The sequence below is a fragment of the Megalopta genalis genome, chromosome 6 (assembly GCF_051020955.1).
Source record: "Megalopta genalis isolate 19385.01 chromosome 6, iyMegGena1_principal, whole genome shotgun sequence".
Taxonomy (NCBI): Eukaryota; Metazoa; Arthropoda; class Insecta; order Hymenoptera; family Halictidae; genus Megalopta; species Megalopta genalis.
Window position 1 is genome coordinate 20,303,169 of NC_135018.1, and position 25,751 is coordinate 20,328,919.

General features: G+C 35.1%; 1 protein-coding gene across 7 annotated transcripts in view; it reads left to right on the top strand.

Annotated features, from left to right (window-relative positions):
* The window catches only part of LOC143259765 (cyclic nucleotide-gated channel alpha-3), a 224,729-nt gene that overhangs the window by 196,865 nt on the left and 2,113 nt on the right, over positions 1 to 25,751 (top strand). For 3 of the 7 annotated variants that reach the window (XM_076523274.1, XM_076523277.1, XM_076523275.1), the window contains exons 12-14: positions 2,715 to 2,864; positions 8,757 to 8,924; positions 22,066 to 22,392. In XM_076523274.1, coding sequence (XP_076379389.1) covers positions 2,715 to 2,864; positions 8,757 to 8,924; positions 22,066 to 22,392 — 645 coding nt within the window. The remainder of the gene's footprint in view (positions 1 to 2,714; positions 2,865 to 8,756; positions 8,925 to 22,065; positions 22,393 to 25,751) is intronic. The other 4 variants (XM_076523276.1, XM_076523279.1, XM_076523278.1 and 1 more) reach the window with 3 other exon arrangements.

A 25,751-nucleotide genomic window follows, 5' to 3' on the forward strand; every position in this document is an offset into this window, starting at 1 on the left:
AATTCACCCTCGCGAAATAAATACTCGGATATTTCTTGGGTTATCGCTAAATTAACGCGCGGTGATCTCTATCTAATATATTGGACACTCGGAAACTTTTTAGTTTCTCTTGATAAACAATTTTCTTTTAACACTTTCTCCCTCACGGTAATTCCAATTGATAAGAAGACAATCTTTCGAACTTCACTGGTTGAACGTTTACATTTTACGTACCGGCAATTTTTTAATAAGGTAATGGAGCCGATTATTATGGGGTGATCAATTGCTGTGCCTTCGGTTTCTTTTCGGGCATAATTAATTTTATATTTATCGAATAAGACATATTACATTTTTGTATCAAAAAATAAGTAATAAATAATGCCCGAAAAACAAACCAAAGGCACAGCGATTGGTCATCCCACAGTGACTGGCTCTACTACCCTAGTCCCTTGAAAATGGGAATTAAAAGCGACAGCAATTTCATTCATAATTCAATGAATTATTCGCATCCATATAATGTGTAACAACTTCTGAAATTGTTATTTAAAAGACAATTATCGACCTTCCCTTACAAGGTATTACTAAAATAATATGTTGAATAAAGGAAGATTATTTTTCATCGAAATTATTGAGATGAAGTCGGAAAGAATGAAACTTACATATCTATATAGACAGGAAGCGACAGTTTTCGAAAAATTTGAAACACGAAATATAGAATTTCAAACATTTTTAAAGACTGAAACACTTTCTTGATACGGTATGATACAATGAGAATTGGTTCCTATGCGTAAAACAGTAATCAATACACACAAACAAAAATGGTTTCTTAAAAATTGAGTTACCCACCCCTCTTTGAAAAATGAAAATCGAGACGACCACCATTTCATGTATCAATAGATTAAAACTAACCTCAAATCTTAATTTAAAACCTTAGAAATGTTTCGAAAAAAAATCACAAAGTTTAATGATAAATAGAAGGTCAATGCATTGTTGATTAAAAGTAAGCATCTCTCACTCAAGATTGTACATACTTGACGCGGCAAAAATTGGCGTGCGTCGCCGACGAAATCGATGATGGGTAGAGCTAGCAGAATCAATTCAGGTATGGAATAGTTTTCGTTACATCTGTCGCGAATCAGTTAATATTTCTTCGGTCGGTCGAATCGTGGAACACGCGAGCAACCGGGCAAATAATTCTGTTTCGCCTGAGGAAACGCGCAGAGGAAAATCGAGCGAAAGGGGCTGAAAGAGAAGAGGAAGAGGTCATCCTCTGCTGCCTTCTTTGTCTTGTTCATTGTCATGGAAACGACAGCCGCATGGCTCCCGGAATGTGACAACCGTTTCCTGGCACGGTGATAAACGCTTTCGTTTGATGACCATGTCACGAGTGCATCATTGCCATGCAGTCGGCGACGACCAAGTTAAATGCGACTCATCACCGCGTCATGTCATGCGGATCAATGAAATTGTCATTCTTCTTCACGGAGTGATCTTAATATAATACAATATAATAGGCAGAACGGAAACGTCATAAACACGGAAAGAGCCTCCTATAAAACGGACGACGCGACGGTACGACCGCGACAATCAGATCATTGTTTTATGGACGCTAACACGTTGGTTGTCGTCATGCGTTTCGCTAACGATCCTCGGAGATTCAAAACAATACTTCGTCCTCAGTTTATGTACCACTGATGGCCTGACGGTACTCTAAAATCACGATTTTATAGTCAGGGATCTTCATTCTTAACAACGGTGATAAGAAGCACAGAAATATTAACACTAAACCTACTGACCACTAAGCACAAACTGACTTGTTACTTCATAAAAGTAACGAAGCTAAATTTATTTAGAAATCTCGCCATCTTGAAAATATTATACGCCTGAATTAGGAAATTCGTTCAATCAGTTTCTATGGAAGAGTGCTTTTTCAAGAATCTTAAAATAAGAAGTATGAAACCGATGAGTTAAGAGAAAATTAAATATAATCGATTTCTGTGGAAATATATTGATGAAGATAAAAGATGCATTTGTTATGTTTTTCTTTCTTGAATATTAGTGAGAACTCCAAACCACACTGTTCCTTACTTTCGCGACGAAATTCCAAGTTTCGCTTAGTAACGATAAATCATTTCTTTGGCTCAAATGCACGAATGCTCTTTCGCAATCTATCTTACTTGGACAAATTTGTCACTTGGACTAAAGTTTCCTATTCTAGATACAGTTTTTCGAGGAAAGTTAGTTTGCTGATGTGCCAAATACGATTCTCATGTGTCTAACGTAAAACATTCACTTTCGTCGTTTGGTGAAACATTCGAAAGCCGAAGTGATTGTCGATGAAGCAAATTTATTTGAGCAAAATTTAAGATGTAAATCGAGAGGATTAGTAGCAATGTTACAAACAATTTGATCTGCTTCCAGTAGTAATCATTATTTATAACTAAAATCTCAGAATAATAATCATTATGCAATGAGTTCTCTATGTTAATTATAACAGTTACGGTTGCCGATACTGATTAAGTAAATTTTCCATAAAATTGGTAGTGCTTTATTTTTTTTGTATGGAAACACAAAGGAACGTACCGAAATATTTTACGTATGAAAACCATAGCGGCAAAAAAAAGGGTCCAGAAGACTTGTCCCGAAAGTTAGCTTGTTCAGCAGGGTGATTAGGTCCACACAATGGACGTTCGACTAAAATACTTGCACTGAAATTGTCTTAAAATCTGTTGCAGGTGAAGTAGGGAAGGAAATGTACATAGTAAACAGGGGGAGGCTGCAGGTGGTGGCTGACAATGGGAAGACGGTCCTCGCTACACTAAAGGCGGGTTCCTACTTCGGGGAGATCAGCATTCTCAATATGGGGACTGCAGGTAAAGAGTGCGGTAAATATTCCAAGCGGACCAGGGGCCCGTGAGCTGTCCCCCTCGTATTTCACGATCACGATTTCACGTTTCACGTTCTTACCACTCTGTGAGAGGGCAAGCCGTCGAGCCGGTATGAGCCGATCTAAAACCGATTCTTTCTAGTAACTTTATTTACTCTTGTACTCTCTCTGTCACCGACATTCCTGTTGTCGATATCCACCAGCCACTCGCGATCGACGATCACGCAACGAACTTGTGACACGTAACGATATTCATCGAACGTTGATAAGCAATCGTTTCTGGTGTATTCAGGTTCATCAGATGTTTCAGTTCATTCTTTATAAAATATATATTAGGTGGGGTCAGAAATAATTTTTTCCTTGAATCGTGTTGAGTGATAATTAGACTGACATATTACCAGATTACAAATTGTATGCATTTACGACAAAAACAGCAGGTAAAATTTAGAACGTTGGAAACATTAAAAAGAATTGTGGGATATCAATGCATTATATTTTATAGATAACTTTATTTGAATCCATACTTTTACATTAAAGCTCTTGGTATAGTTACAGATACTTGTGTTCACATAATATTCTACCTATTAAAATTATTAGACAAATGAACAAATATTGAACTTCTACTGTAAAAAGTAATGAATCACTTACTGGTATAAATGATACTTGCTCTTATACAACGTTAAGTTATTACAATTATCCATTACATTAAATCGAACCATTTCTGTTCTTGGAATTCGATGCTGTCGCTTACATCCCCTAGTTCAAGGATGTTCGTTAAACATTCGTAATTGATGAGCAGGCAATGTTGCGCGTATACTGCTTATTACTTTTGAAAAATTAAACAAGGCATCCAGATAGTGCTGATGATAGAGAATGCATGGACCGTGGGATAAGGACATGCTAAGACTTTCACTGTCCCTACAAATTGCAATTTCCCTTCTGTGCGAAAGCACACAAACTTTGATCATGCGCTGCGTCGTCGTCGTACCAAAGGTTGCAAGGAGAGATGTTAAACCTCAGCACAGATTATAGCGCAGGATTTTATTTTTCGTGTAACAAAGGATTTAATCTTTATTCTGCAATTTTATTTCATAACGCGGTTACTAGCACCGTTTGTCTCGCAGACTTTATGCTCGTAATTAGTATAATTCATTAAACACAACGCCATGCGTTATGACTCTAAATAACAACGTGCATAAAATTAATTTGAATTTCTTTGCGCGAAATACGAGATCGCGGTCGTCGCACATGCATGGCACGGCAACGGTTTTATAATAGGTATATATTTTAGGCCACTCTCATCAACTCGTGTAAGCGGAATGTGTTACAATTTTAATGACGGGTCCAGTTTTATTGTAGGAGTATAGAAATATTATTGTGTGAAGGAACGCGGTGGAACGAGGTGCTAAAATTTTTGTTTAAGAAATTAGTGCGGAGGTAAAGACTGTGACATCGAACTCTTTCACTATTTTCTTTTATATTTAACGACAGCAAGCGTTCATTCAGATGAAAAATAGGTATAGTTTATCAATTATTTTTTCCGTTTCATGCATCCACTCTCTTGTTGGATACATCGAATTATGATTTATGTCAGTAAAACGTCTCATAAAAATGATTTAATAAATTCATACATAAAAAATCGCATAAGTGTCTATAAGTGTAATAAAGAAAATCAAAGGACATTAAACATTGAAAATAAGCAAAACGAAATCTTTCCCGTAAATATGATTTTTCACAAAACTGGAAAAATATTTTCGTATCTATGTAGTTGTTACAACTATCATTTATCTTATTCCTATGTAAGGTTCTACCTGCAATAGTACAAGTAAGAAATTAATTACATTTATAAGAATAAATTCAATTAAACGCGGACAAAATCGTTGCGAGATCGTCGATTCGTTTTGGAAAAGGCCCGTGACACGAATTGCCCTTTAGCCTTCGACCCTCTGTTTTATCGATTGTTGTCTTTCAGCTAATAAATCAACACGATCTACACAAATGTTGCAGATACCTTGCAAAACGACCGTATCAATTAGTAACACTAATTGCTACTTCGTTCATACAAATATAGAACGTCTAAAATATTCTAGATCGTGTTGGTTGATCGATTTATGAAAAAGAAAACATATCTTTAGTCATTCTTGATTTTTCTCTTGCTTTCGTAGTTACTTTAGCTAATCTAGTTTAGAATTTTCTATTTGAAAATAAGATATGCTCTTTTTACCAAACGTCTTTTCAACCCACTCTACAATTCCCTTTGGCGATCGATGATGCTTTTATGATATGCTGATATACATATTTTTTGTGACTATTCGTTTTTACTGATCGAGAGAAACATTTTCATGTATCTGCCAATTTATTTAGCTCCAATTATACTTTACTTACATCAAAGTTGATTAATATACATCAAGTCGAAAAATTGTTTGAACAATTTCATGTAATATAAATGTATATAATATTGTTTATTTATCTTTGTACAAGAAATGACAGCATGATTATTTATAAATGCAACTCTATATACATATTATGCTGTCGTCAAAGAAATTCGTGTCAAATATAATTTATAACAAACGAAGCTTATATACTTAATTTACTTTCGAAAATATTGAATATTGAATATTGAATATTAAAACACGCGATATGCAATATCATACTAAAATGACTAATTATTATGTCAAAATGTTGAAACATTTTCGTGATTAATACTACAATTTTTTAATCATCGAATTGTGATAAATAAATGACGAATACAGGAAATGTTTCTTTTCATTTTTGTATTTTCCTACTACTGTTACCCGATGCATTACTGTTATTCATTGCATACTTCGCAATTGTTCGTTGCCATTTCTTACCGTAGCCACTGAATAATGATTGTAACTTACTGCTGTATTGCGTACACTCGATTTCTCATTATGTATTTTATTATACACCCACATATTGACTGTCGTAGTTAGCCCTCTGTATATTGTGCAATTTCCATGTGACAGACATTTTGTCGACGTATTCTACGAGGAAAGATAGTCAACATCTACTATCTTTGACTCTATAATTACACTTAACCCGTAACCAAATTTATTCCAAACAAAATTTACCCGTAACAAAATAGTCCAATTAATGCTGTGTAAATGCTATTTTTGTAAAAATTTGTTATTAATATGCCAGAACAGAAAACTAAATTAATTTCAATTTTATATCCTAAAGTTGTCAACCATAATTCACATGGCTGGTCAAGCGTTATACAATGGAAATCGTGAAGATAGATGATACGATGATTAGGACAACAAAATTTCTACCTGCATAAACAGTTAAATTAATATAACAAAATATTATCAATATATTGCATGATTATCAATATCTTGCATTTTGTGTGCTTGTAAATAACACATTTGATCTGATGTACTCGTCCCACTAATACACTAAATGTGAACGAGATTATTTAAACTATTAAACACACTCTTTCTAAATGGCGCAACATTTATTTGATGTTACACGAGCAATTGTTTTAAACAAATTATTTGATAATCCCTATGAAACTGAATTCCTGAGAGTACAATACTCGTGCACTCTAATTCGATTATAATGAGCCACTTTACACAGAGTAACTGCCTTCCTTGAAGACTTAACAGCTTGATATTGCACCTCGTGTTACTAAACTTTCATAATTGCATCGGAAGTAACACGCGATGCCAGCATTCGCGTGTTGAAGTAAATCCGCCACACCGACAATGTTAATAAATAATTTGTATACAGAGAACTCTTAGTTCTTGTAATGTATTACGAAAAAGTAAAGAATTCTTCGTAACATGTAAGTTGAATTTCAGTTATACAGGGTGTTCCACAATTATTTTAACAGCCGAAAATGAGGGGTAGCTGAGGTCATTTGAAGTAACTTTTTCCTTTGCGAAAATTCAAACTGCGGCTTTGTTTACGAGTTATTAACGGGAAACACTGACCAATGAGAGGTGACGGCGCGAAGTTCGAGAGCCCGCAGCACGAGGCTTTGACAGATGGTCGGGACGGACACGAGCTGCGTTCGAAGTATTGAACAAATCACGAAGCAAGAACTTTCCGGACTTTTTTTTACTACGTAACAGTGACATTTTTAAGAAAAACGCTGCCGTTTTAATCTTCTGGTGGATTTTAGACCAAAATCCACCTTGACATAACCTTGACACGACTTTGAGATAACCTTGGCATGACCTTGACATGGCCTTGGCATGACCTTGATACGACCTTGACATGACCTTGACACGACCTTGACACGACCTTGACATGACCTTGACATAACCTTGACATAGCCTTTAAAATATCACTGTTACGTAGTAAAAAAAAATCCGGAATGTTCTTGCCGACCATCTGTCAAAGCCTCGTGCTGCGGGCTCTCGAACTTCGGGCTGTCACCTCTCATTGGTCAGTGTTTACCGTTAATAACTCGTAAACAAAGCCGCAGATTGCATTTTCGCAAAGGAAAAAGTTACTTCAAATGATCTCAGCTACTCCTCCTTTTCGGCTGTTAAAATAATTGTGGAACACCCTGTAGGTTACTATACAGTGTCGAAATATGTAATGTGCATATTATGTTATTCCATTCTAATGAAACAGAATGATTCAGCTTGAATTCAACATCAATTTACAGCTTTCATTTTGTTTTACGGTATTGACAATTTCTGTGCGTAATTTATTCGTTACTAAAATTACATTCACGAAATAAATTCTTCTTTCTTATTTTTCATGAAAACATTTCGTTTGCAAAAGAAAAATTGCAATTGCAATATCACAGATATAACGAAAATCACTGTGCACAATAAAATTTCCTTGAACTAAAAGAAGGTGAAATTAAACAAAAGTTTCCGTCTTTAATCAATAATTTATATGCTAACATTAACACTCTATAGCTCACTGTAACTTTGAAATCACATATTGATTAAACAATGATTTTTTTATCTTATCTCGTTTTTAGCCACAATGTCGCATTTTAGTCATAATGTATCGTAATTTGAAATCTTACTTCACACATCAGAATAAATTCACTTTTCTCAAAAACTTTAAATTCGTTCTTAATTTGTATCTACGTATTTGTATTACGTTCCTACATTCACTGGTTTCAAATCACATCAATTATTTTAGCCCTTTGCACTCAAAGCTATTTTCATTCGAAATCCAAACAATCTCTGACCTACAATATTTGCATTCTACAGTTTTTTAATTATAAATAAATTTTATACTGTTTAAATTACTTCGAAAGATTGTGTAGCCTTGGAGTCCTCACTTGAGTGCAAAGGGTTAAATTCATATAAAAATATAGGATTGTAAGGGGTTAAAATAATTGTACTTTGTATTCTATTGCATGTATTATATTCACTTATCATGTATTACTTATTTGACGAAAAACAATTTATGCGTGACAAAGAAGTATTTAAATTCCTCTAACATGCTTTTACAATTCGTAAAGTAAGTACTAAAAGAACCATGTGGAAAGAAGCCAGTGTAAAGTTACTCGAAGTATGAAGCGTATGTGATTTCATGAATCTTACAAGATGCAGCAACTCTCAAAAGTTTTCCTGTGCTCGTACGAAATTTACATTCAAGAGTCTTCGATCCCACGAAGACGTGCTCACACGAATAAAGTATCACGTAACTTGTCAATCGTACAATGACAAACTTTCTAGGCATGAGTTTTACGGCTATTGGCCACGGTTATGCTTCCAATATTTCAATAATAGAATTCTGCATAATAGAATTGAAAATCTATTACAATATGCAACGTCGGTCAAGGTAGGATCACACGGCCGAATGGGAATATGTGAGATTCAGAAACGATTGATTCTGAGCGGATACAAACGAAAGCTTGATGCATCCCGATAACCAATAAATGGCTACATCGTCGCAGGTAACCGGCGAACAGCCAGCGTCCGCTCGGTGGGCTACTCGGACCTCTTCGTCCTCAGCAAGAAGGACATGTGGGACGTGCTCAAGGAGTATCCTGCTGCCAGATTCCGCCTTGAAGCCATCGCCGTCAAGAGGCTCGAGAAATACAAAAGGGAACCGCCGGAGAAGGGTAAGAATTTTTGGTAATTACACTACTTCACAAAATTCAAGGAACATTAGACTATCACTGAACAATTGTCGATATTTAAACTACCGTAATTTCGTGTAAACGGATTTTGGGGTACTTCGCTTGTACGCATTTTAAAACGCAAACGATGGAATTTTTGACAAAAATGTAAGCGCGTATGCTTAGGATCATTTATATCTTTCAAGGTACTATATTTGTATTTTAGATAGTCATATAACAATATTTATGCTCCGAGTCCTTTCTTCAAGGATCCAATTTTATCATAAAATTGAAATTATATTAAGAAATTATATTAAAAAGTTGGTTTTTTGAGTTTGAAGTTTCGTAGAAATGTGATCTTGTAGAGGGAAGTTTCCTCTTTACAAATAACTTCTTGAATGTTGATATGCAATTGTTTTAGAGTTTTATAGCAGTTCATGACTACGCACATGCACATTAACCTATATCAAAATTACAAGAAGAAAAAGTTGCGAGACTTCAAATATCGGCTATTGTATGTTGATAACTTAGTGATCCTTTAGCTTTGTGGAGAAGTGTGTAACAAATTTATTAGAAAATCTCACGATCATATTATTGAGGGCAAACGGCCACAATTTGATTGGTTCTTTATATTTTAAAAAGGACAATAACCGTGTATATTTAAAAAACGCAAATATTTGGAGTGTTATCGACACTCTAAAATCGCTATTAATTATTGGGTCGTTCGGAAAGTTGTTTCGTTTTTCAAAAAAATTTCGTCTTGTAACTTGATTGCCAATAAAAAACAATTTCTACGAGCATAAGATCTCAAAGCTACCAGAAAAATGTCAAAATGTTTCAATTAGGCTACTTTCTCCTATCTGCTAGATTTTTAGCCTGTTAACAAAAGTTATTATTGACGGATACCTTTTTTTTATCAATTTACATATTTTTCGACCCTGGAATCACTGTTGAAATACAGTATGCGTCTACACTCTACACGGTTCTGTTATGGTGACTATGCAGGGCGTCCCTGAAAGATACATATGTACAAGAACCATGCGATTCCTCATCAAAGAATATAGAAAAAATGCAAAATAACTTTTGTTCATTCTGAGCCTTATTTTCGAGAAAATCGGGTTTAAAAATTCGCTCCTGTACATAGGCTCGTACACCTGTGCTTCCGTCCTTAATTAAAATGTCACTTTTCAGTATAATTTGCCACTTTTCGGGATATTTTTAAATATTTGGAATACCATGTGCCTTTTTCCTCTTTAAGCAAAACTAGAATATTCTGTACACCTCGTACAGTTCCAAATGTAATTCCGTTTATTTGTTTTCACTTATTTAAAAATGATTTTATTAATTTAAAGTTTCATTTTTTGGATGATCAGAAATGTTAGTTAGAACAATTTCATTATAAAGGGCAGTATAGGTGACATAGTACGTTGCTCGACGAATCGTATCTTAGCTGTAATAGCGTATAAAAGCAATTTTTTAAACTCGATTAGTTCCCCAAAAACTAAGCTCCAAACGAAAAGAAGTTATTCTGCTATTTTTTCATATTGTTTCATGAGAAAATATCCTAGTGCTCTCTTGTACATACCGTTCAGGGACACCGTATATGTATAGTACCAGCACGTAGCTCTTACCAAAGTCACGCTCCATTCAGCGAGTTAGGACAGGGCCGATTAACAAAACATCAACTAAGCCAAGCACGTCATAGATGCACCAGTTTATTGGCTCTATCCAACTAATCCGACTTTGCCCTATTTAAATAACACCACTAGAATGGTTGCTTCAAAATGATCATCACGTGCACTTGTTTACCTCCGCCGATTCCACTCGTTGAACATACAACAGATTTTCTTTGAACTAGCCCGCTAGAAAGCTTTCCCATGACACGGTTTTCTATACGACCGCAGTCCGCCATTTAGAGAACACCTCATTCGATCCACCCACGTTACCAATATCACCACAAAATGAATTTGCCGCTATACATCGCAGACTCTGCGGGCGGCGACCGTTGAAATTATCGCAATACACAACAATTACACAAAATTGCAGATCAAAAGAGCCCCTCGGTTAGCTGAGGTCAGCCGGAATTCGCAGGAATCATCTCGCGGAAATAACTGAAATATATAATTATCGATTAACGATTAAATTCCTATATTATTCGTTAGGCGCGTGTTACTTCGAAATTCCGATTTCAATCGTTAATTACGATTGGCGATTAAATGCGTTTCAAACTTTAACCATTTATCGGATAATTAATCTACGATTGACTAATAAAATTCTTTCTGTAATGAAGCGAAATCAAAAGTTTCGATAAATCGTATAAGAGACTTTTTTCAATTTGGTTTTTGAGGATTAAATTGATTCACACTGCCTACATTCAACACTGAAAGAAATTTAATTCTTCACTTTCTTTTCAATATTAAATTAATTTATATATTCCTGCAAGAATAACTACCCCAACACAATTCACAATTACTATCACCAACCGCCGCTTTTCCGAGGATTAATATCTTTTTAATCTCAAGCATCGATGAAATTGAAAAATCTGAGCGATTAATGGCCAACTCTGCCAAAGCAAACAAAGGAAGTTCCCATGGAATTTTAATGAAACACGGGCTCGACTCTGCAGCAACGATTTAAAATTCGAGCTTGCAATATTATGGCTCACGGTATCTAATACCATACTTCGATAAACCACGAACTGCTAGATCTAAAGAGAATTTACGAGGAGCTCGTAAAATTAGGATAATTAATCTCAACGAACATTTCGCAGAAAACCGAAATGTAGGAACATGTTAAGCCGAAGTCGGACCAAAAAGCTTCAAGAGTGGTCTCGTCAGGATATAGTTACTGCAAAAGCAGCTTACAGGTAGAAGATTATACAGAACGTTGTAATAAACGGATTTCCATGAACTCGACTGTTCATACACGCAATAGTTACTATATATACTATATATTGAAATTATATTCATTACGAATTAACAAATCTGTTCCAATATCATTCATCATTCATTCATAATTTTCTTCATTTTACTACATAGAACCATCTATTTTAAAACATGAGGATTTTGTAAGAAATTCGTTCTAATTGCGGAAACTTTGAGTGAAAATGTAGTTAACACTGATTTTTAATGCAGTAGACAATCAACTTATTATGAACAGGTGGAAAAATTTCACGTTTCCAACAAGTATTATTACATATTGTAGATTCACAAGTATAGATTGCTCCAAATTTTTCAAGAAGTTTTATCTGGACAGTCGTCAGTCGTGAATCATAACCATGTTAGCTTAAATCTGTTACATGTATATCATTTGCAGATTGTAAGAAATGAGAACAAATTATATATTACACTAACGAGAGATAGTGTATGTGTTGTATTTCAATTTCAAAAAATGCAAAGAAAATTCGTATTTCTTATAAGATGACTTTTAATAAGTCATAATACAATATACTTTTAGTAAATTTAGCAAAATCCTTCGAATATTTCATTGCAAAGTGTAAAAGGGGACTAGAAACTACAATTCTTTGCATTTTATTACTTGATAGTTTAATTTTAATTACAATCGAGAATGTTCCAATTGTTGTTTCAATTTGCTCTACTTGAAAATTTAATAGTTATATCCGTCATTTTCCATAAAATTTTGTAATTTAATTTTCAGTGAGATCTTACCACATCAGCCGGAAGGTATTATTTGACATTTGGCGTCAACAGAACAGTACAGAAAATAAGATATCTGATTTAATTGATTATATTACTCAAAATTTGAGTACTCAGAGTTCCGAATATATTATTTACTCTGAATGAAAGAAAAAAGAAATTAATAAAAAAGATAGAACGAAGTAAAAGTTTACGACGTGAAAAGGTCTTCTCACGTATGATTGTCGACTTTATGATCTTCTTGGATAATAAAACATTTTTGTCTACTTAAATCGGCCGTTTCGTCCACTTCGATCCAAACATCGCGACACTCATGCGCGCACGCACGCACACATTTGTCGCGTGGGGTTAACGCACGGATGTCCGCGAGCACCGATCAGCTGTTATGATTTCAGAGGTCGCTCCGAAATCCTAACGCGCTCGCGGATTCCCGGGTCGTTAACCTTCTGCTCCTACATGTATAAAAAGAGTGCTGGCTGTACTTGAAGTGAAACACGTAAAGTTATATTAACACTTAACTGACGGGTCACGTAAATTTACGTTTTTCCAGTCTGACTTCCTAGGGCGGGCCACGTAGATTTACGTTTCTGCTTGAATTTTTATTAATACTTTATTAATATTTTATTAATACTAAACATGTAAGTAAATAACTTTGTAAAATTTTATTAATTATAGTGTTGATTGAATAAAATTGCAACACTTTAAAACTATGCATACATGTTTAATATTCATCTTAAGAAATGCCCGGAAACCGAGAAAGACGGAGAAAAATAACCCGTTTGTAAAGTGTTATGAACCGTGTTAACACTAAACCTACCAACGCATGTTCAAATGACCAATTTCACAATTTTTCATTTAGAATTATTGAAATTATGAACATTCCTGCATAGAGATTGATTGAATAAATGTTTTAATTCAAGTTCACACAATTCAAATGTTCAATTCAATTCATTGCGAGAAAAATGTTTATAAATCAAAACGCGTCAGTTACTTTTACTGCACGGTGGGTTTAACGTTAATAATATTCAGTGATTTTCCGTTCTATAGGCATCGTGAGATCTGGCAAGCCACTGAAACTTTCATTTTAATCCGTTCCAATGGCGCATCGGCCGGAAAAGTGTCCCGAAGAATCCGAATTTGCATAAAGATTCGCAGTCTAGTCATTACTTATTAAAGAGTTATCGAAGTCGTTACAATTACGCGGCTCACCCTTCTAATAAGACCAACGTAAGTACAGGGCACCGGTCCATGGAAGATCGGTCTCTAAGTAAGTAAGTCTGGTAACGCGTTATGTACCTGTTCAAAAGACTCACCTGTGCCGCGCACGACCGCTTGCGGTTGCTCCGGGCAAAACTGCCGGCTAGGAGTTACGAACACCTGACGTAGGAAACGGGCCGACGACTTTGTGTGCCGTTGCTCTCGCCGGAAGAGATAAAACAAAGATACCAAATAATCCTTTCTGGGCCGGCATTTATTAATGCGGCGAAGCCTAACCAAACTTCACGCTCGGCTTAAATTCAAATCGTGGAAATTAAATTACGAGGCACTCTGCCGAGCGAGCGACCTTCGCGGATCCAAGAGTTTTTAACTGGTTTTTCACGAAAAAAAGCTCGCAGAGTTCTGCGGAAAATGTATAATTTCGTGTCATCTCTTTCATTGATGATTAAGATGTCTTAACGGCTCAGCGATACCTCGCAAAATTTTATGCATGAAGTGGTTGAGAGGACACAGTTATGGCTGCGGATCTTCATGCGTTTATGGTGTATGCAAATTTTAAAAATACGAGAAACTGTGTGTACTGAGATAAATGAGACATATTTTTCTTTCACGTTTAACTCAACGACGCTTGTTATACAATGTTAATTGGATTCTATAAATCTCTTCTATGTTTTCTTCAAGCGTCTTAAATTTCAATCTGTTTAGCAAAAATTTATTGGCGTAGAAAAATCGAGGTGAAATTGTTTATTTATTTATCAAAAGATCGCTGTTATCAACTTGACAATTGAGGAATATAGGAACGCATTTGTTTGCATCTAGAATTTTGATTCCGTTAAATAAATTGCTACGTAGTGTTGATAAATCCAATAAAAAGGAGACAGTTTTTATGAAAAGTATCTGAAGCCTAAGCGAAATAAGAAGAAACAAGAGAAAATTGTTCGTCAGAACGAGAACGTTTCAAAGATAACGAGGACATGGAATGTATTTTCTGTGATCGTTTGATCTCCGAATTCGCAGAAAAAAGAATTAGCACAAGGTCTTGCTCCTTCATAACGGTTAGTTTCATCTCTGCCTGACTGAATCGGTTTAGGGAATATTATACAGCGTGGAAATCCGTTGTGCGTTATTGAGCGCGCAGAACGCTGATGCAGAGAACATGAAAAATTGAACAAAACGCATCGCAAACAAATCTATACACATACATATGTATACGGCGCCGTGTATTTTATATTCGTTGTACCTACAGATTGTGAAGTAGAGCTCAAGTTGGACCATAATCCATTTTTAATACTTTCTACACGTCTGTTAATCCATTCAGAAGCGAGCCAAGCTAACCCCTCTTCTCCGATTATACGTGATTGAGAAACAGTTAAACGGAACCATACATACAGGGTGTTACGCCTAACTGAGAACAGTGAAATATCTCGAAATAGATGGAAACTACGAAAACAATGTTTATACAAAAAGAGTGTTCAGAATAAAGAGATGTTTTAGGTGGTATCAATAATATTTTTATTGACATAATGGTGAATGATATTTCAGGGTCAAGTTGATTTTGTAAAATCGGACCTTTTTTAGTCATATTACGATAGCTGGTTTCAATACGAATGCAATGTTGTATCATTTCCTGCAGATAATCATAAATTAGGAGCAATTAAATTTGCAACAGCGGGAGACGGACGGTATTATGAAAGGTGTAAGAAAAGACACAAAGATTCGATTTCTGTTTACGTTCAGTGCAATGTTTACGTGACATTGTTGTTGTCGCCCAATGCAGATGCAACGAGGCGTAAATAATGCACTGACGATGAACATTAACAAAGGACGAATTTCTCTGCGTTTCCTTATGCCTTTTGTATTTCCAATAATCAGTCTTAACCCTCTATGGGCCGAATTTTTTTCTTAAATATAAGAAAATTTATGCAACGGAAAATCTATTATTATAAACCTATATATGCTAATTAAAAAAATATTTAACAGTTTAAACAACTTTATTATAATTAATTCAATTTGTAACTTTGAAGTAACAACGGCTTACAATATTTCCACTTCTATGCACAAATGCTTAAGCGTGAAATTCGATAAAACAGTTTGAATTTGGCGTTAAACATTGATGTACGTTGCATTTGGAACTGGTTGCCAAATATGTAGTTTTTTGTTGCCCTGAATTTTCCTCATCCGATGATAATTCGGTACTAAATTCATCGTCACTGTCAATAATATGTATGCGTCATCTGGATAATAAAGAATCTTCGGATCTATTACCGCTGATGCGTCTAATTCTAATTCCTCTTTTATTTTTATATGATTTTGTATCCATATTTTGGGTATTTGGTATATAAATTTGAAAATAGAAGAAAGCACAACCATTATCCTAAATACACTCGAATCTAGCACAATATCCCAATGTAACCTCAAAGTTACAAAACTGTATCATATACAAATAGTAACAAAATGATTATATATATTGAAATGCAAATAAATAAATTATTATTGATATACGAACCCAGAGCTATTATATACGCATTTTTTTATTTAGTAAACGCCGACAAAAGCACAAATAATCTCAATTACACAAGATGGTTCGTTGGTTTCTATCTGCAGACAACTTGCAAGGTATTTATTTTGACATTTCAGGTTGATGGTGCTGCCAACCGTCATCAATATTGTTATTGGTTATTTCAGAGGCATTATATAATTAAGACGTGTACATTATCTTGTGAAAAAAACTGAAACTATTTGGTAAAATGTGGATATATTAGCTTGTCACTTGAAAGTTACATGGGCCCAAAGAGGGTTAATAGTATCTTCAGTAAATCAAGACGAAAGTGAAAAATTCTAAAGCGTCGAGTGTGTGAAAATGTTTACTCTACAGGAAAAAATCGAAATAAGTTTGACTAAGTGGTGACGATTTTAATTCATACCGACAAGTGAGGGACGAATTTCATAGGCGACATCTGAACAAACTAAAATCTACAATTTCAGTAATACGTAAAATCGTAGATGTATTTCACCAAACTGGAACCCTTCTACGGTAACCAAGAAAGCGACTGAAACTAAGCCTGAGAACAACGATTTGGCTGGATAAGATATGAGAATAACATGTCAATCGAGATGTAGGCAACCGACGCGGCGCGATTTGTAATACCGTCCGCCTCCCGCTGTTGCAAATTTAATTGCTTCAAATACAAAATAATACAATAGTGGATTCGTATTGAAACTCAATTCGTAATATGACTAAAAAAATGTATGGTCCTATTTAAAAAAATCAACTTGACATTGAAATATCATTCACCATTAAGTCAATAAAAAAATTATTGATACTACTTTTTTTGTATAAACATTATTTTCCTAGTTTCGATCTATTCCGAGATATTTCACTGTTCTCAATTAGGCGTAACACCCTGAATGTCGCGTTTTTCAATATTGTTTATTTAGGTACATTCGTTCAATAAAAGTTCGAATCGATGTTCCGTTATTTTTCGTATAATATTTACTAAAATCATAACGACGAAAAATGAAAAATATTTTTGCATTCCAAACACTCTTCCTATAGAAAGGATATTGCCCAACATAATGATTTCAATACAAATATTTAGCGGGTGTGTTGGAAAGATCACTGCAGAGAAATGGGTAAATTACAAACGTTCGAAAAGTTTTCCGTAAAATGTTTAAGCGGATGTATACATGTATACAAACGAGTAGGCTCCATTTCACGTTGGATCGATCACTTTTGTGCCCGACGCATGTGATTTTGAGTAAATTGAAATATATTGTAGCCGTGCGAAAATTGATGGAATACGGGATCGTAGTAATCATTTTCCTGGTTTCAAAATTTCCGAGTACCTTTCTCTGCTAATTATTACAGAATTTTCGCTTCTATCAGTATTGAAAATTCATGTATACAATCTGCAGCTTTCAAACTTTTCGTTTCGTTCCTGGAAGATTGCTTTAAAGTGTATGTATATTGAGCATGAAAATGGAAGGCAGTCAATTAATATTAAAGTTAAAATAACTCGAACAAACTTGCAGATCTCAAGCTAAAATTTGTGCTGTGTTTTGTGCCACGCGATATTGAAGAAAATTCTGTATACATATACTGTTCAGTCCGAAAATTTCTTCACAGGACAATAATTTTTTTTAATAAAAAATATGAAAGATAGAACATTAATTTCTACATAATATCTGAGAAATTATTAATATCTGGTTTTCAGCTAAATGCCCCCCTCCCCTCTCCTAAATAGAGCATACCCATTGTAACTCTGAGGTCGATGTTTCAACTCTTTTTCAGTCAGAAATTGGCCCCAATTGAAACAACGCGAGGCCGAAATACAAACTACAAGTTACACTTCGTAACTTCGTACCTTTATTTTTCTGAAACTAATTACTCATGTGGGTGGAATTCATTACGAGTCTCTTATCTTGTACAAACGGCGGGCAATGCCAAACGAGGGACCAGCCGTGTTTGCAGTTCCCTAGTTCGCGAATGCATGAAGGACAACGAAGACATCAAAAGATTTCTTCCGCGCAGTGACGGCAACAGGCGTAGCCGAGCAGAAAGTTTTAATTAATTAATTCTGAAGTTCGGCGCAAAACAAATGCAGCTTGTCTACTCGGTAGCTTCCTTCCCGCGGTGAAAGAAAGTTCGCGGTAGGTACGAACGAACTTTCGAACCAGCGAATCGTTTTGTGTGTGAACTTCGAGGCACAGTTGCGGCACGTAGCACACGTCGGAGCGCGTGCGCGCACTCGACTGCAGTGGCTGCACAATGAGAAAGGTGCGGTGGCTTAATTAAAGAAGCTTGCCGGTGAAAATGAGAGATGGACGGCCCAGCCAGGGTGTCTAGATGCGTGCAGCAAGAACAAAACCGTGCGGAACGAAATAAATCCAAGACAGCTTTCGAAAAAGTCGCCTTACAACGTGGTGTATTCTCAAAATACAAAAACGTTACTCTAGTTTCTCTCATAGATTATACTCGGCGTATAGTAAATAGTTGGGAACTGTTCATTGGAAATTTTAAGTAATTGCAGTTACGTTAATAAAATAAAGATTAATCATCAGCTCATACCCTGTAAAATCGGACACGATATCAAAATTTCGAATTTACAAAGTACGCATATTATTTTTTTTTTTAAATCGAAATCAAATTCTGCTTCTTTTTATTATCAATATTTGAACATTAAAATAAACGTTGGTATACAAAAAAAAATTTGAGAATTTTGATTAATAAGATAATAGTGTTTAAAAATGAATCCGGTTGATCACATATATTACAATTTCAGGAGAAATGGTGCAATTTTTAAACAGATATAATAAAATATATTTATAAAAATTATTTATTTTTTCCCATAAAAAGTTATTCCGAAATAAATACATACTGTGATCGATAAAGTGAAATGTTTTTCCTGTTCGTGATTGAATAATCTGATTGATGATTATATAAATAATTTTCTGCGATTAATATTGTAATAATATACTATAAATGTTATTGGATATGAACATGTTTTTTATATATTGTTATACACTACAGTATTTTAAATGAACAGTATTTTTGTCTCTTCTACATGATATTTTCAAACTAATTTTAGTCATATAATTATTCTAGAACAATCGATGAAATAATGTCGCTTCTTCTAAATGATTTTAGATAACCAAAACTAGATTTTCTCTATGGTAAACAATTAATAATATAACAATCCGAATGATTTTAATAATCAATTGAAAACGTATTCGTTTAATGCAGAATATAATACTTATGTGTTTATGTTTTTACGGAAAACCTATTTCCATGGACGAACAAATAAAAATATCTTTTATTTTATATCATTTTGTACCTCGTAAAATCCAGCACGCTGCTGGCTCGGTAACGTGTCCAAACTTTTGTGGATCAATGAAATGCGATCCAGTAAAGGATTAAGGTGAAACCATTCATTTGTGTTCTCAATACGTCACCGTGCTTTATTTTTGGAAAGTCATATCATTTCTAGAACAGAATTCGTATATTGTAACAAAACTACTATTTCACATATCAGAAATGGAACGATTTTTGCTGGGCTTCTGTCATGAAAAAGGAATATAAAATTCGTTAAAAATTGATAACGTCGTTACACGAAGCTTTACGGAGCAGGCTGTAAAGTAAAGTATGGCCGTGCTTTTAGAAATAAAAGAGAAGTTCAACCATGAAAACATTTTTTACAATACCAAAATAAAAATTCCATTTTATTCGTGCTATTTCGTACAATGCACTTTTATTAAGGAAGCGGAATTTTGTTATTTTTAATGAAGAAATTAACAAAAACGAACCAGCATTTGATCATGCAAATTAAGCAGTATATGCTGAGTTCAAAATATAAAATGTATTTTTTACACATGTACGTGGAGAAAAGTGAATTCAAAATTAAATAGTACGATCAAGAAAGAGCGCTGTTTTCTTCGAAATAAAGCGTGCTTATTATACATACGAATGTGAAAGAAATTACGTTAACGTGTAGTCAGCAAAATTAGCGAAAAAGTAATATTTAAAAAGTGTACATTGTAGACGAAGACTTATAATTCGACATGAAGAATGCACTTGAAAATTCTCGTACTTAACAAACTATTTAAACCAATCGAATAATTTAAATGTCACTGTACATATATATACAGTAATTTGAATGAATGGAATCGAATGGTTGTAAAGCATTTCCCAATATCCTTTGGCTTAAACCATCCTTCCTCTTCCCGCCAAACTCTATTCTGCTCAGTTATTTATTTGGAGTAACTGTTTCTCTTACTGCTGATTCGTGGATCTTTATACAAACAAAATATGTATTTATTAACTAATTTATAAAAATTCTGAACGAAAAAAATATTCAAATTCTATCACATTCCAAAGAAGATAAAAGCTTTATTTTATTGAGGATGTTACAATATTGAGTTCATGACCAAAAATGCTAAAAATTATTAGAATCCACAGTCTAGTTACTCACCTTGCATATAGAATATTTGAATCTTGAGAAACTTGGACTGAAAATAAAGAAAACGGCATAATTATAAACTAAAACGTCAACGTTCCCAGATCTCCTTAGTAGCCAGCTTGGGAAACCAGGATGCAAAGTAGCAAAGTGTATGTGTATGGCTAATAGCAAAGAAGTGTCCGGAGATACCCAGAGCGAGTCACCCTTATCACGCCGAGTATCATTTCATTGACAATCACTTGACCGAAACGATTTCAACGATACTTAATTTAGCTGACAATTTTTACTCACCGACACAGAGTTTCCTTGATAGCGTCGACAACATCGACTATGTGCAATGAGTACAATTATTGCTATTCCTTATTAGTAATATTAATGGCAAAAGTGATATTCGTGTCAGTAATCTTACATGTAAAAAGTGTTAGCACAATATTTGAAGATATGGTTTCTATTTCTATTTTATTTTGTAGTAAAAGTTTAATTTTCCATGCTTTTATTATTTGATATGCCAACTATAATTAAATTGACATATATTTTTGCTCGCCTAAGCAATTAACAAGAAACATTGTAACAAGAAATTTTATTTTTGTAATATCTTTTAAACAAATAACTTTTGGGGAATTTTTTAATGTGACTAAATTGGTCGATCGAAAACACGTATTTTAGAAACAGAATCGTTGTGAATAGTTGCGAAGGAAATCGTATTGCAAGGAGTTAATAAATTATTTAAAGTGTCGAATGAATGAACACTCTTCAGTATAAATGAGCATTTCCCGTATTATATCATTCGTTAAAAATATTTCTTCATTCACCGGTCGTTTCATATATTTTTCGTCAAATTTTATATTACACATTCACAAAAGGCTATAACTACCAAAAGGTGCTAAAATTATATTCTGGGATGTACGAACTTTGTAGTAAAACAGATCGATAACATCATTCAAGAGACTGAATACAAATTTTAGCGAACGTACAGCTGAAGTGTCCATTCATTGACAAGGTCGCCCTAAGACGTGTAGCGGTAAGCGTAGATAGTTGAATAAAACTAATGATCAGCATATGCGCTAGAAGTCAACATCAACAAGTAAACATTGTCGGAGGACTAATTGTCAGTAACCTTAGCGTGCTGGTAAGTAATATTGTCGGCGAGATTCGGTGTCGATGAAACTCCGTTGGTGAAGTGATCGTCGATGAAACGATTGTCGGCGAGGTAAAGGTGATTCGGGCAGAACGAGGACGCGCGTTCAAAGAAAAGCATTTCCTCTCATCTTCGTCGTCCTGCCGCGCACATATGTAGATCAGATAAATTTTCAGCTTCGATGGGACGGTGTCGGAGCACACCGGGGCTGGTGGAGTCGCGGGGTCGTATACCGTTGGAGGAGATGTGGGTCTCGCCGTTGGACGCCAAGTCCACCCACACGTATTCGGCCGGTCACTCGTTGTTCTCCCCTAGTCCTAGCCCGGTGATACCGCGCGGTCTCGCCGTCACCGGAAACAACGTCAACGCCAACAACGTCCCAAGGAGCATGGACAGTCCGATGAGCGCAACGAGCAGCGGCCACAGCAGCGAGGATCAAACCGCCAGGCCGCCGCAATCCGCGGCCACACAACAATCCGCCGGCAGACAATCCACCTATTCCGGCAAGTATTTCATCTGGGATTGTTAAGTACTCAGAATTACGAGTGTCGTTCTCCCCCTCGAGTGTTCGAGGTCGTCGAAAGTTCATGCCGTTTCCTGAGCAGCCTCTTCTCGTTTTCTTACTACCCAGGACGTCAATGATCCTTTGAACACCTAGGCTTCTAGAAACGCTACACGTGCGTACTCTCTGTGTGATCTAGATGATTCCTTCTTTGTTCCTGGAATACGAGGATACAAGTGACGGAGTGTGTGTTTGCTAGTTGAACTTTGATTAATTACACTGGTTACAGGCAGGGATCGAAATGAAGAGTTTAGTTTTGGGCTTGTATTTATTTGACCCATGGAGAGTTTTAAGAACTTCTTTCTAAGAAGCTCTTACGGAACAGATATTTTGGTGTTGATCAAGTTCTAGGGGAACTGATCTAAACAGTACGAACAAATAAAATTCTAGGTGCATTAATACAGCTGCAGTAATAATTACGCTGCGGATTGTATGCATTTATGGTGCTGGGTAAAGCATAAAATAGTGAAAGATTCGAAGAATTTAAGAATACAAATTGCATTACGTTTAATTTCTTACAATTATGGACCGCAGAAATAAAATGAATTCCTGTTTCTTGTAAGTGATCCAGGCAATTTTTACTTCCCTTAGAAATCCCCTAGTAACAATTTTTGATTGCATTCGGTACTTTTTACAAAGATCCAAAACTGTTTTAATATTCGTCAACAAAATATCTGTTCCTCTTACAAAAAAAAAAATATGAATTTTGTAGAAACTGAAACTTTTACTTTCCAGAACTTCTCTATACCTGTTCCACGGCTCGTGCGTTAAAAACTTCCAGTAATTCTTTCGATTCCTGATTTGACGGGAAAACAGTCTTCGAATACGAAAAGATCGTTCACGCACACGTCGACCAGAGTTTCATGGAAATGAACAGACGTAATCGCGATGATTAAATCATTTGAAGTTACAATTGCTCGCGAAGTACAAACTGTAATCCATAATACAATTCTATACGTCGAAACGACACGAACTTCTCGAACGACCTAACAGATTTCGCAAGGATCGAGAGACCTGCAGCCAAACGATTTAATTGTGACAAATATGTATACAGTAAACGTTTACTGAAATATCCTACGTTATGAAATCTGAAACCTATGTACAATAATTCATTAAAGTGGTTCATATTTCAGTAATTTTCGACATAAAGCAAGCGAGTGTATTGTCATCATCACCTTTACATTTATTATTTTATCATTATTCCACTTTGGACACGTTCTTTGAGAAAACCTTCTATAAAGGCACCGACAAATTGCGACGAAAACTTTGGAAACACAAATGTGTTTTAAAGTAACTTAATCTCAAAGCAACTTAATCTTAAGATAACGTTAAAACAGAACAGGAATGCATTACATTTGTTCAGTACTTATCTGCGTTATTGACTTCTGAAACGATGCTCACATATAGCGAATGTGAAAGTGTTCATATAATAGATTACTCCAAATTTGTTAATTTAAACTTTATATAATTCCACTAAATGTATGTACTTCCATTATATGTACTTTTGAAATCTTTGGAACATATTTTGTTTAAACAACATCAAGACACCTAAATATCTCGTGAAAACAGCAATAAAAATGTTATAAATAGCACTATAAGCAACAATAAACGCAAATAATCAATGTACGAAATGAAAACAGCTACGAACCGCTATTACTTAACATTGTAATATGCAAATTCGAAAATATTCTACCCATTACTCCGTATATAGAAATACTCATTGGGATTCCACGTTTTTTGACATCAGAATTATTATATATATATAAAATGTTTATTATAATACTACAAACGGTATTAATGTAAATCCTCTTTCCAGATACTTTGTCAACGACCACGATAACAATCGATTCACTGCAAGAAGATTATTTCGAAATATTCTTTTGCTAAAATGAACAATGATCTTGCTTTGATCATATTGAATACTTTTAGGATACCGGAAAATTAGGTTTATCATATAGGGGGCTGAAAACCGCTCCGTTGGAGGCTATTTCGACAAAAATTTCACCGCAACTAAACAATTAATTTTAGATGCTTCTAGTCTCTTGGCATAAAATCAATTTTTTAAAGCGATTGACGTACTATAAACCTGAAGATATGTAGCATCTGCCAAAGCCTGGTCCTGACACGAACCGAGCGGCATTCTATGACGCGATTGCATCAGTCTGGACGGCTTAGTAAACCTATAATTCCAGCGATCACCGTCATTCGTAACGTTGACACATGGCAAATTTTTTGAAACCGTAAATTACTGTACGCAGCGTACTATATGTATTACTCTAAACTGTCGTGTGAAATTCGTAATATGTAAACATTCGGTACTAGTTAGAAATTGAATTCTTGTAAATCCGACGATTGCTGATTATTAATTCTTAATTCCTAATTCTGCCTGTTTTACGATTTGAATCCTTCGTCGACATGATTTTTTCCGTTATAAGTGAATAGGAATAAAATAAATTAAGGAAACGTCTAAGAACATGTTACAAACTTGAACTTCAAATTCATTTTTCTTCTCAGTAATAGCCTTAGAAATCGTAGAAATGGAAACTTACAAATGAAGCAACTTTACAGGTAGCAATATGCTTTTTATTGCTCAGTAAAATATATACCTAATACATACCCCCTCAACTCGTCTTTAACTGCAATGAACTCTGTGTCGTTACTCAAAATACGTCATGGAGACGTCCGTATCCGGCTATGAATCGTTTCAACGAACAAGCGTTCCTACGCTGAAATTTATCGGTAATTCAATATGTATCGCCTTTTGGTATTAAAGCAGACAAAACCACAGATTTAAGATTACGCAAAAACTCTTACTTCTGCTTCGTTCCTACGTAAAGATGGATCTGCATAATCGACTCTACAGGTAATAAATCGGCGAGTCAACGCAAACCTCGCAGCAGGTAACTGATTCAATAAATAGAATACGTTGTACATTTCCCAAGTATCCGTTTGACATTCCTGTCACAATCTATTGCCTATTGACATTGGATATTGTAATATTGTCGTAACGACGCTATAATATTCGACGACATCCTGCATGTACGTGTTAATTTATAGTGTTCATTTTTTAATGAGTGTAAATGGGAGTTCCAGATTCTATGAGGTGAGTGTTCGGTCCTCGTTGACTTTTTTGACGGTGACCATGGACCCCTCTTTCGAGTTCTCTGACGAATGACGGTGATCGTCGGATTGCCTGTTGCCATACTGTGTCCAGTATTTAAGTGTTTATAACTACAAATGAAAACTTGATAACAATTTTGATACATCTCTCATTCTTGTATTTCGTTGTGTAACACTTAC